The sequence below is a fragment of the Acyrthosiphon pisum genome, chromosome A2 (genome assembly GCF_005508785.2).
Source record: "Acyrthosiphon pisum isolate AL4f chromosome A2, pea_aphid_22Mar2018_4r6ur, whole genome shotgun sequence".
In the NCBI taxonomy this organism is placed as follows: Eukaryota; Metazoa; Arthropoda; class Insecta; order Hemiptera; family Aphididae; genus Acyrthosiphon; species Acyrthosiphon pisum.
The window spans coordinates 28,442,720-28,460,260 of NC_042495.1; the positions used below are offsets into that span (position 1 = coordinate 28,442,720).

Consider the following 17,541-nt stretch of genomic DNA (forward strand, 5'->3'; position numbering starts at 1 on the left):
TCATCTAATCGCGTTGTATCTACGTCTATTTCTAATGAAGACCTCATGACTGCTCTCAAGTCCTTCAAATCTGAAATGGTTGCCTCCAGTAAAGCCTCTTAAATATATATAAAGTTCAACTTTTATAGCTAAGGATTGAAAATTTAAAATAAGATTCAACATAAATAGTTTATTTATAAATTACTTAATTCACAAAAATATCATACAATATACTTAGTATTATCATAGACTGACTGAACGCCTTAAATCAGAATCGTTTTTCTTAAGATATTATATCATTGAATTCAAATTTAACAACATTTATTACAGTGGCCCACTTGTAACCTACTGTACAGCAGAGTGATACTCACTTACCGACCTTTTTACAATTCAGTCCAAAAGAATGTTGACTAAATGAAGTTGACTGAATAAGTATCATAACTTAATGTTACTGTCAAATTCAAATACAAATTAAACAAAGTTTTAGATATACCTAAGCATTTATTTATAGAAATAATATTATGATAGTTTGTGAATAGTATAATATTTTGTATGGCCTGCCCGCTCAAACAGTACTATAGTAACTTTACAGAACCTTTTTCTAACATTTTTTTAAACATTTAAAAAATGTTTTTTTTTTGCTACTTTGAGTAGTAATTTTTAAAGATATTTTCATTTAATATGTATTTAATAATTAAATATATGAATTAAATTATTATATACATTAAGGTAATTAATAATGAATATAAAATATTATTGAGGTCATCGAGAATATATTATAAAGTATCAAACATGATACCTAACTTTTTTTTTAAGTTCTCAATAAATCATTTTTAATATATATATTTTTAGCAACTCAGTAAGGTATTTCGTATAAATCTTACTCTTGTTAATATCTAATGTGTGATAACAATTAAATTGGTATGGTGACATGGTGTATTTCTTCATAGTCCATGTACATACACAATGTTCATTGTGTAATTGAGTGTTTCATAAATTAATTTCAAAATGAATCTTTCTATTAATTCTTATAATATGCATTCCACTTTTAAAAATGTTATTGTAAAAAATGGCTCAATAACTATTGTTCGGTCAAATTTAAATAATATACACAATATTTGAAAGTGGGTAGACAAATTTTTTACACAAACGAATACTAGGTGGAATGTACGAACTACAGTTCCGAAAGGAAAATATATTCAATCTAAGTAAGTAGCTACCTATTAAATAAACGATTATATTTATGAATCAGAAATCTAATATAAATGTTTTCTAATACTACTTTACAGAAAAAATTATGTTTGCCATCATAGTTCTCACCATAAAGTTGAGAGAACGTTAAACAAAATAGGTCGATTAAAGAATACTAATTGTCAAGCATATTATATTAATATTTTAATGAAAATAGACACTGTATCTACTAGAAAAAGTGACATTTTTGTGAAGGTGGGTAAAATATTATTAATTACATGTAAGTTGCAGGTATGAAAATATTGTCTACTGCTGAATTTAAAAATAATAATATATTCAACTAAAAAACATGAAATTAGGTACTATTTATTTATCTTAGTACCTAGTAGGCACATCTAGTGATGTGAGTAGTGATGTGAATAGAAATTTCCAAGGAAAAGATTGAACCATTTGTATTTATTATATAATTTTTGTCGAGATGATATAATAATACCGCAAAAACGTAATAATATAGGTAATACTTCGCAAATATTAAATATTAAAATATTATCATTACCTATATACATATTAATTATGTCGAATAACAAAATATATAAATTAATACAATTTTTGCAGTATATTTTTTTTAACGTTATGAAATATACTTAAATGTTCAATAGATAACCACTATATACACATTACTTACTAATAACCATTTATACAAAAAAAAAAAAAAAATTCATGCCTAATAATGAGTAAATTCTGTTATTACTATTATAATCTGCAGCCAATGGCCACCATTTATAAACAAAACAAAAAGACACTGCAATAACCATAGACTTATATTAGTTTTGGGAGAAATTGAGATATGGTCTTCCGCATAGACCAGCGACAAAAAACAAAACAAGAGCTAAGATAATAGTTCCAGATAAATTAAATTATGTTCAGTTAACATAATATTTTCAGTATGTACATTTTTTGACAGTTATTTTATTATAAATTATTTTTTTTCTTGTTATAAAATTGAATGTTTATGTAATTACCTGTAATTAAGTACAAACCGATATAAAAATATTAAGTTGTAAACTGTATTGTTAAAAAAGGTGCTAAAAAAAGTGTATAAATACACTAGGCTTTTTTAACTTTAATTCTGTTGTATCAAATATGTGCTGATGTTTTGTATAATCTTGAATTTTTTATTTAACTTGAAATACTTGGGATTATTTTTTAATTAAAAGTTAATAGTTTGTTAGAAATAAAAAAAAAATAATAATAATTGTCAATTGAATACAGCAGAGAGAGGTGAGTATCTAGTGCCTATAAAAAGTTTGAAAGATGTATTGAGTCTTATAATAAATTGAATTATCATAATATTAGTACTGTTGTTATAGTTGTATTTAAAGAGATAAAACTAAAATATGCCTGATGCCTGGAGAATAAATAATTAGTTTTAATATACTAAATTACAAAAATAAACAATCATACATAAAAAGTTATTTAATAGAAAAATAGTTGTTAGACATTTAATAAAAAAAATTGTTTTATATATTTCACTTAATATAAAATTAAAATCAAATAATAAAATCACAAAAATCATAATATTATACTTGAAATTTTATGATAACAGAGCTTTTGTATTGTATTTTTTTATTTATAATCCCAATAATTCTTTAAATAAACTGATATAAATATTTAAATCTTAAAACATATAACATTTTATAAACTTGAATAAATACAAACAAAATTCTCCTAAATTATTAATTATTATTAGTTGTTGACTTGCAACAAAATTTAAAAGAATATAATGTAAAAAATATCAAGCAAATGTAGTAATTTTAAATTAAAAATTATAATTCGCTCGAAACGAAACAATAAATTAACCAAATAATATTAAAAGATATATGTATATTAAAACAATGATAACAATGAATTATGTTTTATTACTGTTGTTTATTGAATTAATTAATTATATTTTTATTACTAAATGGACATCTACTAATAGTGTGTGCTTTATTCCCAGTTGCACTACAATATGGACACGTGTACCTTGATAAAATTGGACACTTCACATTCCCAAGTTCATCTTTAAGAAAATGTGTTCTATAAACAAACTCTTCTTCACCATTGTTTTTACAAAATGCACAATGTTGGTTATTTGGTAGGAATGGAGCTATAGGCAGCTTAATTGATATTTTTTTAGATAGTAGAATTCTATTAGATTTAATAGATTCTTTTCTAGATTTTTCAATAATATTATAATCCAGTTTTTCATATTGCTTTGATTTGGTAGGTTTGGAATATTTGATTATTTTTGCATATGACGCAGTCTTTTCATCAATGGAAGTTTCAGACCTAGAACTATCTGAGTCAATGCTGCCACTTTTAGTATCATCGTTCTTGATGACATGTATTTTATTATTATTCGCTTCAGCTGATTTTATTGGTGACTCTATTGGTTGTAATACTGAACGATTAGTCCATGGAACTGGGGCTTCATTGAAAGATGGCTCTAAATATAGTTCACCAAAATCAAACCAACGGGATTCTGTCAATTTAGATATAAATTATTAGTGTATTTATTACATTAGGTATAATATATATTCATTTAAATTGTGTTTGTAATTTCACTGTACATAGAGAGCTTACTAGTTTTAATATACAATAAATAATAATTTATTTGATTGATTGCTCTAAAATATACATAGTATAAGAAAGTATTAATGTATTATTATATCATAATGTATTATTAATGGTAAAGCAGCTGACGATTATTCTAACATATTCAATATTAGGTAAAAAAGGCAAGTACCTAGAACTTAACTAACTTTAATCTAAGGTTGTAGTAACTTATATGTTTATAATAAGTACAGTTTATTACTTTATTCTCATAAAATCTCAATAACTTACTACCAGTGGTGTATGCAGAATTTTTCAATTGGGGGGAGAGGACTTGAAAATTAATAATTTCAATTTTATTTTTATTTTATATACTCAAAGAATTTCAGATGAGGTATTTGAAAGAGTTTGACAACCTACAGCTTCTCAACTTTTCTAGGTTTTGGAAAATTGGATCCAGTTGGTAATTGGTCAACATTCAAAAATTCGCAGTAGCAATCTATTTTTTAAAATAATAAATTAATAAATAAATATTTTTAAATTATTATTAAAAAATTGTTTTGGTGACCTTGGTTAGACCATCGCTAGTAATATTTACAGTAATTGTTTGTGTAGGAATCTGAGACCTATAAGTATAGGTAGAAGATGTGTGCTTGGTGGCCAGTGGAGGTGATATGGAAAATTTGAAAGCAAAATTATTAAGACTTAATTATTTTAAGAATATGTTATACTTTAACCCACCCAATGTTAATCATTTTTTAAAATAAATGAGTTTATGAAATCGGTGGAAGACTTCTGAAAAACCCTGTACTTAAGATAGATCCGTTTGCGCAAAGTAAATAATGAAAGTCCGGAATGTAGAACACAAAAAACACCTAATTAAACCTAATAATACTTATTGAAATTTTAATCATTAGCAACAATAGGTTACAATACTCACTGTAATAGTTCACGTGCATTTCGGTGGTTTTCATTATGTCGTCGTAGAACGTTGAGCTCATACACATGTTTGGGAAACGTTTCGAGTAGTAAAACGCCATTTTGCGCGAGTTGCCGTATCGTTCGGTGTTCTCTCTGGAAATTCTGTTTAGGAACAGGAACGGCTACTTATGTAAGAGCGTGGTAGGTATTCTAATATTGTGATCAAACACACGTTATATTATCGTCGTCAAGTACTTGAGCGGCTCCCCGTGAACAAATATTGTAAAATGCGACCGAACTATAGCCGACATCGATAAACACATAGAAATATTGGTTGAACTCTTGGCTTTTGGCATGAAAAATTATATAGCTATCATCACAGTTTTACTAGTTTTGCGCACTAGATACGCATCTTCTTCACCTCCGGCCTATATCGTAGTTCTCCACTTCTCATTGGTTGATTTTGTTCTATGTTATATATGTATGTATCACTACAGCAACACTTCACAGTGTTACCACAATTATGTGATGGTCACACTCGCATCGCGAGACAGATTACTGCAGGAGCTGACTAACATTCGGGCCAAACTCCGAGACCCCCGCCACCCTTCCATAACAAACAGTAACAGTCGACCGCCATCGCACGGGTGTAGGACACGCCTACAAAGCTTTCCATCCGGAGCTCGAGCGTAGTTACACTAGGTTTCCTAACTGCGTATATTGCATAAGCCACGTACACACTCTCTGTCGTTTCAGCACCAGCCAGCCACACAATACCGTTGTTGGACGACGTAGGTAGACTACACCGCAACGTTTAACAGCGACGTTACGCGGACTTGCCGATAAGACGCTACAACAACAGGAGCCTTCGACGATTACACGTCCATCATGTCTTCTTCTTCGGTTTGTTTGTATTACATAAGCGGATCATGCCGATTCGGCAACAATTGCTGGAACTTGCACGATTACACGTCCATCATGTCTTCTTCTTCGGTTTGTTTGTATTACATAAGAGGATCATGCCGATTCGGCAACAATTGCTGGAACTTGCACGATCTAGGAATCGTCCGCACCTACAGTCCGTACAATATGGTCGAGAGTAAGTGATCCACCGCGCTCGTGTTATCCTGATTCGACGACAACGCAATGTTGTGCGCGTTCTTCTATTTTACTCGCGGTGAAATACCTATCCGTCGCTGTCGATGGTTTTATAATTTTCGATCGCTTTCCATCATAGCAATCTGTCTGTATGTCTGATGTCATGGTGTAGGTATCGACACTGGCATCTATAATAATAATTTGGCAACTGGTACTTTTTTTTTCTCGACCATAAATTCGTAGATTTTGAAAATGTTTTGCTTGTGGTACATTATAACTATTGAAGTATATTTTTATCTCACCTAACCTAACCAAGGGTTAAATAAGATGTATATTGTATACATTATACATATAATAATTATCTGTAATGTAAAATAATGGAATACAATAATAATGATTACTTTATAATTCTTAGATAATTTATTCTTGATGTGTATTGATATATTATCATTTGATTGAATGGACTGGGGTGTATTGAATGTCAATTTTCATACATACATACTTAGGATATTTTCAATTTGTTGTTCTATACTATTATATTTGTTTTTATAGCGTATACCTCGGCTGAGGAAATCAACTTTGTTGTTGGAGCAAGAAGAGAAACTACTCTGATGACTGCTTCACCAAATAGAAGTAATTATAGACCTAGACAAAGAAATCATGTTCTTCTTGCTTCAGCAAATAAGTATGCTATATATATTTTTATTCTAATTTTTATTGTTTTTATTATTAAATTATATTAATTGTAGGTCATTGGAAACTCACGAAACTGCATCATCTGCATCCCAAGATAAATGGTGCTTAAAAAGTAATGATATTATTTTTTCCTATATATGAACATTTTATTAAATAATTTAAAAAAAAATTACTTTCAGATATTAATACTGGGGAGGCAAGAACAGGTTCACCCGATAGTGTGCTCGTAGAAACTGTAAAAAAATTAAATGAAGCTGACAATTTGGTAGTATCACTTCGTAAACAGTTGCGTGTTAAGAATGAGGAAGACAATTTCTCTTGGGTTGAACATCAAATGAAACAATGCCTTGAAAGTGATCTACAATGTAATATATGCTATGAAATGTTCATCAAGGTAATATTGTTAATTCAATTTGATAAAATAGATAGTGATTACCTGATAAAATGTTATATATAACTCTTCAAAATTTTTCAATTAATATAGGTATTTCAATTATTTATTTATAAATTTCTCTAGGATTATTTATTTCAGTTTGATTATTATAATTTTAAACTTAAAAGTACGCCGTACCGGCATTGGTTGACTCTGTTCTACCCAATTAGGCTATTTACGGTTTAATAATAATCATTAAAACCCTATGTGTGACAAAGGATAATATTCTTACCTTTAATCTTGATAATAGGCCAATTCAGATTTTTATTAAAAATAAAAGTACAACAAATTATTCTTGAAATACGATTTTCTATGTTACGCATTATTTAGACTTAAAGTAATAACATGCTCTAAATAATCTTTATTCTTTATTAATAGCAGATTTAATTATAGGTATAAATGTTTTTTTTTTTTTTTGCAGCCAACTGTGCTTAATTGTTCTCATACATTTTGTCATGAATGCATTCAGTCATGGACCCGAAGAGTTAATCACTGCCCAACATGTCAAGCTTATGTAAAAAATAAATCATACTGTATAACTTTAGACACTTATTTGGACAAAATAGCTGACTGTTTACCAGATGAAATAAAAACAAGGCGGGAAACTTTAAAAGTCAAACGCAACCTATGAATAAGTAATTCTTTTGGTATATCTTATCATATACAAATTAAAAAAATCATTAACAATTCTTATATTAATTTACTAGAAAGAATTTTAATAGTATTATTTTAATTTTGATAGTTAATACTAATAGATGCTACTCATTTAAAATGTATTGATTCATAGCTTTGAAATTTTCACAAATTAAGTAAGATTTTAGATTCTGAGAGGAGTGATGACGCTAATGGTTTTGGTATAGTGTTAATATATTTTTTTTTTTTATCCTGTATATAAAATGTCTACCAGAAAAAGTGCTTTGGTTTCTACATACAGTACCTTAACTTTTAGGAAATTGAATCATGATAGTACTTTAAAGAGGTCATTTTTAGATTTTTTCAATAGTTATTTAATTCCACGGGAAAAACTACAGACAAATTATGAAAAACCGCAAAAAAATGGTATTTCAATTTCTAACGCTTTGTTTATCAACATAAAAACAAATAAAATATAATAATATTATAATATTAATTCAACTTACATAATAAATAATAACAATATAAAAAATCCAGACTGACAAACCATCTTTGCTCAGAATCGTTTTTTATATAGGTACAATGATATTATATCATTAAATTCAAGTTTAATACAATCCATTATACATTGACCCACTTGTAACCTACTGTACAGTAGAATGATACACACTTGCCCGCTTTTTTTCCTTTTTATAATATTGTATTAACAATTTCACATTTAATATTAGATAATACCTATAATATATGATTGTATTGTGTTTGTTTGGGTCATTCATCCATTCTGTATGTTAGTAAAGTTGTTGGCACAATGAATTAGGGTTTTAAAAAAATATTGTAGAAAGTTTTGAAGATATATCAGAAAATGTGCAGTAGGTTCGGCTTTGTTTAAAAAAAGTTGAATTGCCCTTAACTAAAAAAATACAACATTTTAAAGTGGTTTTTTTTTATATTCTTATGTATACTATTATATTATGCCGGCCGGTCACATCTTCACTTGACACGCTGTACTATATTAGTGTTAATATAATTTGTTTTTAAACAAAATATTAAAAAATAATTTGCACTGAACCCTAATACCAAAAAATTTTAAAGGTTTTTAACACCCAAATAAACATTATTATTTTTATAGTCGATTTTAAACTCGTTGGCATGCAAAACATTGTTAAAAGTTATAGGTATAGATGTCCTAAATTTTAAAATAATATCTCAGCAATTGAAATGTTGTACTTATATTGTCTTAACAATCAGTTTGATTGTAGTGATTAGTAAATTATTTATATTGTTTAGACAAACTGAAATATGTAGTTTTTCTCCATTTCATTTTATCTAATACCTTTATTCGTGTGTTTTTTTCCGGTCTTCAAGTTTGCTTTTATTGTGACAATTTGGACACTCTCACACTCAGCGTTCAACTGTCTCATGTATGGAGGAGACTGGCGAGATATATGGTAGAGCTAACCGCTTTTTCTACTATCCGTTATTTGCTTGTGTTGAAGGCACTTCCTTATACTCTTTTTTTGGGATTATATTTATATATAAATTTTTTTTTACATATATAATAAAAAATATAATATTTGTAATGTAACTGTTTTAATTATTAATTTTAGTTTATGTCATGAATCGGGGAAACGTGTTTCACTAATTTTTCCTCAATTTATAATTATTAATTGTTAAACTTAGATGATCGGTTTATGAAACATATTATGTAGATATTTTTTTCATTTACATTTTTCAGGTCTTTAAATAACAATAACAAAGAAAACTATTATTTCGATTATAAATCAATGATGATTACTCATATAATATTGATTGGGCATCATAATATTCATATAAAATCAAATGTTAAATAATAATAATACCCAATGCTGGGCAAGTTAATGATTTTTTTTAACTCAGTGAAATTAAGTTCATATGCACCAATAACCAAAAGTTAAAAGTTAAAAGTTAATTTAACTATAAGTTAACTCAGTTAAGTTAAAAGTTAGGTAGTAAACACTTTTTGTTAACTTTTCATTAAGTTAAAAAAAAGTTAATTTGTGTATACAACACTAGACTATTTATTTTTTACCGACCCAAAACTAAATTATAGACTATAGTGTTTATACTTTATACAGTATTTCCATATTAGTTAGATTCGAATGATATACATTTTTTACTTAAAATAATTCAAGGTTAATATTTTTTGACATGAAAACGAAATAGACTAAGTAGTGAAATATAATAAAATTAAAAACAAAATAAACTTAACTTACTTCTTCTGTCGTGTCAATGAATTATATTGTCTCGTTTTTTGATGCGATTTGAACATAAGAGTAAGTTTTAATTTTATCGGGAATATGATTTTTTTCTTAGTTTTGATTTTCAACACGATGTCTAATGAACCGCGAGCACCACTCCACAATACATGCTTATTGGAGGCAAAATCGGCTTCAGGCGCGGACGACGCGTGATATACACATAGACTTGTAGAAATTTGTCCCGAGGCGTGGTCGTGCCAATTAAGATTAAGAGAGATATTATGCATTTTAACATAAAAAGGAGAGAAATACATAGCTTTAATAGCGTCCGATCTTTGTAACAAGCTCCACTATTGAACGCGTTATCATACCTATAAATGTTCCGTCTATTTCTATAAGTCTATGGATACACCACAGACCTCTATTATACTACACTACTAATATATAGAAATCTGTGGGATATACCTATGCATACCTTTATCCAGTATGTGTTATCTAAGTTGGTGTGGTGAACCACAGTAGGTACTCCTTCTCTACAGTCCCCATGCAGCGGTTGGTCACAACAACCCGCGTCCGTCATGTCGTGGCGTGCGGGGCTCGACTCGTTCTCTTCCGTGACGACTCCCCTCACGAGCAGACGTGCCGCCCTTGACCAGCTCATGTCTCGCGACTCCTAGTCCTGCGCCTCCGGTCCGCACGACCGAAACGGATCATAGGCGTAATTTCAACTTTTGACTTGGGGGGGGGGGGGCTGAATATACCAAAGGCAAGCAGACCATTACAAAATATCATTTTAAAATTGTATGTCCTAGGTTTCTGGCGGACTACGGCTAAGTTTGGGAGAGGGGGCTTAGCCCCAAAGCCCCCCACCAAATTTGCGCCTATGCGTATAATATTATCTTTATCTCTCCCCCGATCATCAAAAGTAAAACGATAAGTTGGAGGCGCGAGCAACACTCGTTTACCTCCACATTGGTCCAACACGCAACATGTTGATTGTTGATAACGACAGGTGCGCGTTGGCGACCGTCATCGTGTGATAGCCCATAATATTATTACCTAACATAATATTGTGGACTGTGGTCTGTTTCGCGATATCTATAATATATCGATAAGATGTGTGCACTTCCCCTGTAAATAATTTTTCTACACGAGAAAATATGTTAAGCGTGAGCCCAACTTTGAGTGCTCGACGCTCGTACTGTCTACTCGCCGTCGCTGTGCCATTACGTCCGAGTGCGCGTTTTATTCGCCGTCGGCGACACAATCACTGAGTAAGTATTTACGAGTGCATGTTATTTTCACCGCCGTATTCACTGAAGTACTGCAAACATTTTACCAGGTATATCGTAATTATCAAACTACATTTATGACAAATACTGTACACTACTTTAGATATAAATTTAAAATACAGAACAAAACCACACATTTTTCTTTGATGTTGTGTCCAAAATTTGCAAATCTACTTTGTAACTAGGTACTTTACCACTTTCCTACCTAATTTAAAATTTATATTTACCTAAACTTAAATAATTGAGAAAAATATATATAATTTAAATTAATTTTCCATTTTTTGACTGGTATCGGTGCATAACGGTTTTTTTTTTTTTTAAATTATTACAATCCCAAATAATTTGGACAGTGCATTTGAATTCATATAACTTATAATTATATATTACCAACATTTTTTCCTGATTACATGTAGATCGACCTCTTATACATATTTTGTAAAAGTGCATTAGTACAATTATGGTAGGTACTTCTATAAACCATAATGATTATTAATGTCCATATCCATACATTTTTACACATTTTGTGTGGTTTTAAAAGAACATGACAATGAGCATTCATATTTTTAAATAAAATGTATGTATATTATTTTTATTAATATTATTATTGAAAAAAAATATTCTATTATTATTATTCATAAATGTTGTACCTACCATTGACTAAATGAACCAAATTATATTTAAATGTATACATTGTGAATATTCAATAGGTATACGTATAATATCACAAATAGAACAGCATTATAATTATTTATAAGTTTGCTCTTATCAGTGATTAAATAGTGTGCGCATGATAACGCAATTGTGTAATGCACATTCGCCCCATGAGCGTTGCATTCCTGTATTTAAACGCTCTTCTGAATATACCTACAAAATTTCATGAAAATCGGTCAAGCCGTTTAGAAGGAGTTTGCGACAAACATTTTCCATATTGTGACACAATATTTTTATATTATACATATATTTATAATTATACATTAATTATACGTAATTTATAACTTATAAGTTAATGATTTTTACATTTTATATTCAGATCAGAGCGATGAATGTATTGATTTTACATTGTTCTTTTTAATTTCACCACCTTTTAAAGGATTACAACAGTTTCAATTTTTAGGGTTGTAGCTCTAAGGTAAGATAAATAGATACCCAAGAAGGTATTAAATTTAGTATTTAGACAAAAAAAATATCATTAAAAAAGACAATTTTTCACTTCACCATAAAATATTCCGAATTTGTAGATTGGGAACCAATATTATAAAATTTATAATTTTCAATTGCAAAAACATTGTTTTATTTTTTTTGCAGTCACTCTAAAAATATTGTCGCTCCCTAAGTCCTAACATAAGCCAGAGTGGCCTGTTGCCTTGTCGAACCACCCTTTAAATACGGCCCTGGTATATTCTGTAGTCTGTATTAGTAGGTATATAGCCATATAGCTATTATTAATATATTAATAATTAACGCAATATATAGAAATAATGATTAGAGTGTAGAACCATATCGGCCCAACCAACAAAAAATCAAATTCCGTTTTTATTTGAAAATATGATACAGAATTATATTTTATACCAAAACCAAAATGGCCCAACCCTAAAAAAAAATTATTCCGCTAGATAGCAGCACATAATTGTTTGGGCGGCTGACTTAACACAATGTAATTTCAAAACTTTATGTGTCCGTCCTGCACATTTACATTTATGTGGGTTAGGCCGATATGGTTCTACACGCCTCGAATATAGATTGTTACTTCTTGGTTATTGTGACTTAAATATTTAATATTCTTGAAAAATATATACATTTAAGAGTCATAATTATTGGTAGGTATCAAAACATCGACATTAAACAAAAATGTGAAGTTTAATGAAGCATACTAATTACTATAACTATGAACTATGAAGTACCTAGTAGACTAATAGGTCCTAGCAATATTATTATATATTTTATTTTAGAGTACCTAACTGCAAATTTATATTTTATTATAATTTATTTGGATTCAAGGTTTTGTGAATTCCTTGTATTTTAAGTAACAATTTAATTTAAAAAAAACTATTAGTGTAGTCTGAAAACTACAATATATACCTAGAAGTAGATAATGATAATAAACTCTCCTTCTACTTTGTATTTTAAAGTTTATACAGGAGTCACAATGGACACAGAAAGGTATACAGTTCATTCATCCAATTTGTCTTGATCTATCAACATCAGTGCTTATTTTTACTTTGCAAATTTTTAATTTTTTCAACAACATGTGATCCCAAGAATTGCAATTAAAAGGGTCGTTGGCTCAAATGGACGTGGATTCTCATTGAAAGACAATCATGGAAATACTTATTGAAAGCTTCAGAATCGCAGGGACAGTTTCACAGTTCGGTGTTCTCTATGGCGTTCAAAGTAATTTTTGAATAATGAATATCATATTATACATATAGGACATAGGTAGTTCCTTACCTAAAATAAACACATTTTTGTTATTAAATTAATTTTTAGACACATAAACAATGATTTTTATAATATATTATTATGTGATAATATTGAATCAAATTGTTGAAATTTTAATAACTAGGATTAATGTTTTTCAAAATGTTTTATTAAATTAAATAATCTATATTCAATACAATTTTCTAATGTCTACATTTTAGACCCTAATCTATCAATATTTAACTAGGTATAACACAATAAATTATAAAATAACTTTTAAAATTTTATTTTATTTTTATAATTTGCTTTTAAATTGTATGATGGTAAAATTGTCTGTAAGATTAAACTAGGTACCTTCTAAATGAAAACATTAAAATTGATTTAGAATTTTAGATTTTAGATAAAGTGCATAATAAGATTGTGATAACTGATAAATAACTAAAAAAAAATACATATACCTACCTAAAATAGCACAAAAAAGAATTTATAATATTTTGATATTGGTAGTTTTATATAATTTTAACATTTTAAATTAGCATGTTTCTGTTAAAGACCAAAATAATTAAACCCAGTTCGAGAGTTTGATAAATAAGTCATGATGTGAACTCTATAGACTGGAAATAATTTTAGTAACCAATAACATGTTATTCAAAATATTGATATCATTAAAAAATAAATTTAAATAAAGTATTATTACAATAATGATTCAAGCTTAGAACAAATTTAATTGTAATTCATTGGTTCATGTGTTTGATCTTTTGTAATGGATTTTCCTTTGACAATTCAAAATGCTTGAATAAATATATGCAATTAATGTTTTATAATACTCATTAGGTACCATATTATTTTTAAAAATAAAAAAAATCTGAGGCACTCGGGGACTGCTGCGGTAAAGCTATTGCATAGCAATTTTATAGCTATGTATCATGTAATTATGACTATATTTATTTTTGTATGACATTAATTCAAGTTTTTTTTGTTGATAATGGTAGATAAACACCGTATGGAAATATTTTATTTGAGACTTTTTTGCTTAGCAACTGGTTAGACTGTAAATAACGAAAATAATAATAACATTTTACGGTCACGCTTTTTCGTTACGAAAAATGTTTTTTCAGTCACCACGCCAGGCCCGCGATAAAAGCTATGCAATAGCTTAATAATCATGTTTATTCAAATATAAACATTTATAAACTATAAACGTAATACATACCTATGTAAGCAAAGGTATACATTTTAAATAATCTATAATTATATTTTATAATTGTTATAGGTGCCCTGCCCGCGGTAAAGTTTTGAATGGTGAACCAAATACAGTCCTATTGAATATTGGACATCAGTATAACAGAGAACCAGTAGTATTGGCTGAATTTAGAAAAACTCTACACCAACGAGCATAAAATGAACGTTTACAACTACATACTATTTACAATGAGGTTTCTGCATTGCCAAATTACATGGACGCAAATTTACCTCCGTTTGAGGCACACCGGCGACAAATGGCACAAACTTGGAGTGCTAACAGACCACCAAATCCCATATCGTTGACTGAACAGCAACTAAAAAATAATCAATATGCAGAGTTATTAAAAATCTAGGAACAATCTTTTTTTCATGGACAAACTGGTATGATAGAAGAAGAAGGTATTGTTTTGGTTTTTGTACCTCAAGTTTAAAAGTGAGTTTCACAATAATCAATAAATGTTTACTAACTTTATTTGTGACATATCAATATAATTACCTAATATCATGTTTATTTCAGCATTTTTAGGACAAGCCAACATTTTTATATCGATGGCACATTTTATGCTGCACTAAGCTTTGGTGGACAATGTCAGCAACTATTAATTGTTATTATGGGTGTTATGAGTTATTTTATTGAAATTAATTTCATTTTTTTTTTTATGAAACTCATATTTGGGCGGTTTTTAACATCAGTTAAAATATATAATAATATGAAACACCATAACAATAAAATATAGCTGTAAGGGTAACTCAATTTAAATGTTACTCATCATCAGATAGTACTGGGACATTTAAATTTTTATAAAACTCATGAAACACATCTGGAATTAGTGGTAGAAGTGATATAAGATCTTTTTTTTCAACTGTTATTGGTAGTTCTTCGTCATAGTCCAAAGGTAACCCACTTACATCACTATTTTTAGGGGTCAAATCTAGTTCAAAAAATACAGCTTCATCTGTTAGTGATGTCTAGTAAATAACTGTATTAATTTGGTCTTTAACGTAACGCATCCATTTAACATCACGGAACACAAAATTTCTCCATTTGTATTTTTTTGGTACTTGGTTTTTAAAAAAACTATTGAAATCATAAAAATTGCTTTGTTCCATATCAATTACATCAATCTTTTCTTTTCCCACCCAGCGAATCATTTGAGTCTAATCATAAGGGTGGCTTATAGATAAAGGGTATCGTTTGCGTCTTTTTTCAATACGTGCATGATCCGAGTCACACTCCATTCGTGTGTGACCCGGAAGGCCAGAACTGAAAATTTGTGATCAATTATAATGACAAGATCTTGATGCTCTATAAACCAAAGATTAAAGAACCATTGCCATCATAATACTGTTATTGTTTTGGCCAGAGCAACAGTCACTATACATTACTACATGGTTAATTTCTGGTGAGGGACATTTTAAATAATTAAAAACACAAGAACCAATATCATTCCCTCCCCTCTTTGTAATAGGTTCCTCCATATAAAACATGATGTTGTTGAAGTATTTATATTATGAACAGTTAAATTATATGTCCAAAATTGATGCTTGTAAAATGCAACTGAAGACTTTATATAATACAATAATAATAATAAATAATACAAATTACAATAATAATACAATATGACTTGTGCCCTTTTGAATAAAAAAAAAATCGTTAATTTTGACTTGTGTCATATCGCATTTTAAGATACTGTGATAACAAATTCTCGTGCGACTACGATTGTGTTACCATTCGATCAGGCATACAATTTAATTATATAATAATTATTAAAGTATCCTATAAAATAGAATAAAATAAATATATTATTTACTTATTAATTATTATATTTTTAATCTTAAGCATGAGTGTTAAACTGTAAAATACATTATAATGGTTTCCTGAATGTACCTACTCAAGTATATTTTTTGGTTGCATTATATCAAATAACTATTTTGCTTTTATTTTCTTAAACTTGGTGGTCACAATTGTACTAATTATAATTTATAGTCAACATTAAATTTAAAAGTGAAATAAACAATGAATTGTGAGATACTAAATAATAATTTGGAACTTGTCGCATTGTATAATATGAAATAATATGTAATTACCTAACTATAAAACTTAATTTATTAAAATACAATGATCATTTTTTTTGCTTGGGTGGGAGGGGAGGTCTATAAAAAAACTCTTATTATTTATATAAATTAGAAATTGAACACAGTTCAGACTATAAGCGAATAATTGTACATACTTCCTGATTATTGTCTTTCGTTCGTCCAATTCCTCTCCTAAGTCTGTTTAGTGTTCGCCATACCGGCCATGTTTCATTATGACCAGATGGGAGCGACTCGTTCGGCACCCAGCTGGAGGAGGTACTGCTTATCTCATTTCTCCATCTGGTCGTTCTTTCTACTTCAGGATGTGTTGATGAGATGGCTTTTGTATGGTTCATGAAACTCTTCCTGGATTTAAGGCGAGGGAGTTGTGGAGTTAAACCGTACATAGGGTGTCGTGGATCTGCTGTTATTTTCGTTCTCTCCCAGTCTGCTTGCGTGGATCTTCTTATTGGCGGAGGGGCTATTCCTGAAAGTATATATAATTGTTCTACCGGCGTGTTTTTTAGGCAACCAGTTATGAGTCGGCAGGACTCGTTTAGTGCGACATCGACCTTTTTAGTATGTGATGACCTACCCAATACTGGACTGGCATATTCTCCCGCTGAAAAACATAAGGCTAATGCCGTAGTTCTTAGGACGTGGGGATTACAGCCACATGTGGAGCCACTGAGCTTCCGCAATATGCCATTTCTTGTCATTATTTTAT

At 29.2% G+C, this 17,541-nt stretch overlaps 2 protein-coding genes and 1 long non-coding RNA gene across 3 annotated transcripts; 2 read left to right on the forward strand and 1 right to left on the reverse strand.

The window, feature by feature from the left end:
• Nucleotides 1–2,546: 2,546 nt before the first annotated feature.
• LOC115034128 lies at nt 2,547–6,077 on the reverse strand. Its single transcript, XM_029489905.1, has 3 exons — nt 4,706–6,077; nt 3,131–3,694; nt 2,547–2,578 (listed from the first exon to the last, which is right to left on the reverse strand). Exons 1-3 carry the CDS (start codon nt 4,803–4,805, stop codon nt 2,547–2,549), a joined length of 696 nt encoding a protein of 231 aa, XP_029345765.1. The 5' UTR covers nt 4,806–6,077.
• Nucleotides 5,575–7,544, forward strand: LOC103308096 (E3 ubiquitin-protein ligase rnf8-B-like). Its single transcript, XM_008180837.1, has 5 exons — nt 5,575–5,785; nt 6,337–6,469; nt 6,534–6,592; nt 6,660–6,874; nt 7,335–7,544. The coding sequence occupies exons 1-5, from the start codon at nt 5,575–5,577 to the stop codon at nt 7,542–7,544; spliced, it is 828 nt and encodes a 275-aa protein (XP_008179059.1).
• A 5,513-nt stretch (nt 7,545–13,057) lies between these two features.
• Nucleotides 13,058–15,454, forward strand: LOC107882604. Its single transcript, XR_003839586.1, has 3 exons — nt 13,058–13,466; nt 14,767–15,171; nt 15,256–15,454. It is a non-coding gene; the product is annotated as an uncharacterized LOC107882604 (long non-coding RNA).
• Nucleotides 15,455–17,541: the final 2,087 nt, after the last annotated feature.

Bases quoted from the DNA above. Each gene is read 5' to 3' on its own strand.
- LOC115034128 (XM_029489905.1), bottom strand. From the start codon at position 4,805: ATGGCGTTTTACTACTCGAAACGTTTCCCAAACATGTGTATGAGCTCA. The intron at 3,695-4,705 runs GTGAGTATTGTA...CTAAATTGACAG, and splicing joins AATGCACGTGAACTATTACA to AATCCCGTTGGTTTGATTTT. The intron at 2,579-3,130 runs GTAATAAAAATA...TTTATTCTCCAG, and splicing joins TATTAGTAGATGTCCATTTA to GCATCAGGCATATTTTAGTT.
- LOC103308096 (XM_008180837.1), top strand. From the start codon at position 5,575: ATGTCTTCTTCTTCGGTTTGTTTGTATTACATAAGCGGATCATGCCGA. The intron at 5,786-6,336 runs GTAAGTGATCCA...TTGTTTTTATAG, and splicing joins TCCGTACAATATGGTCGAGA to CGTATACCTCGGCTGAGGAA. The intron at 6,593-6,659 runs GTAATGATATTA...AATTACTTTCAG, and splicing joins AGATAAATGGTGCTTAAAAA to ATATTAATACTGGGGAGGCA.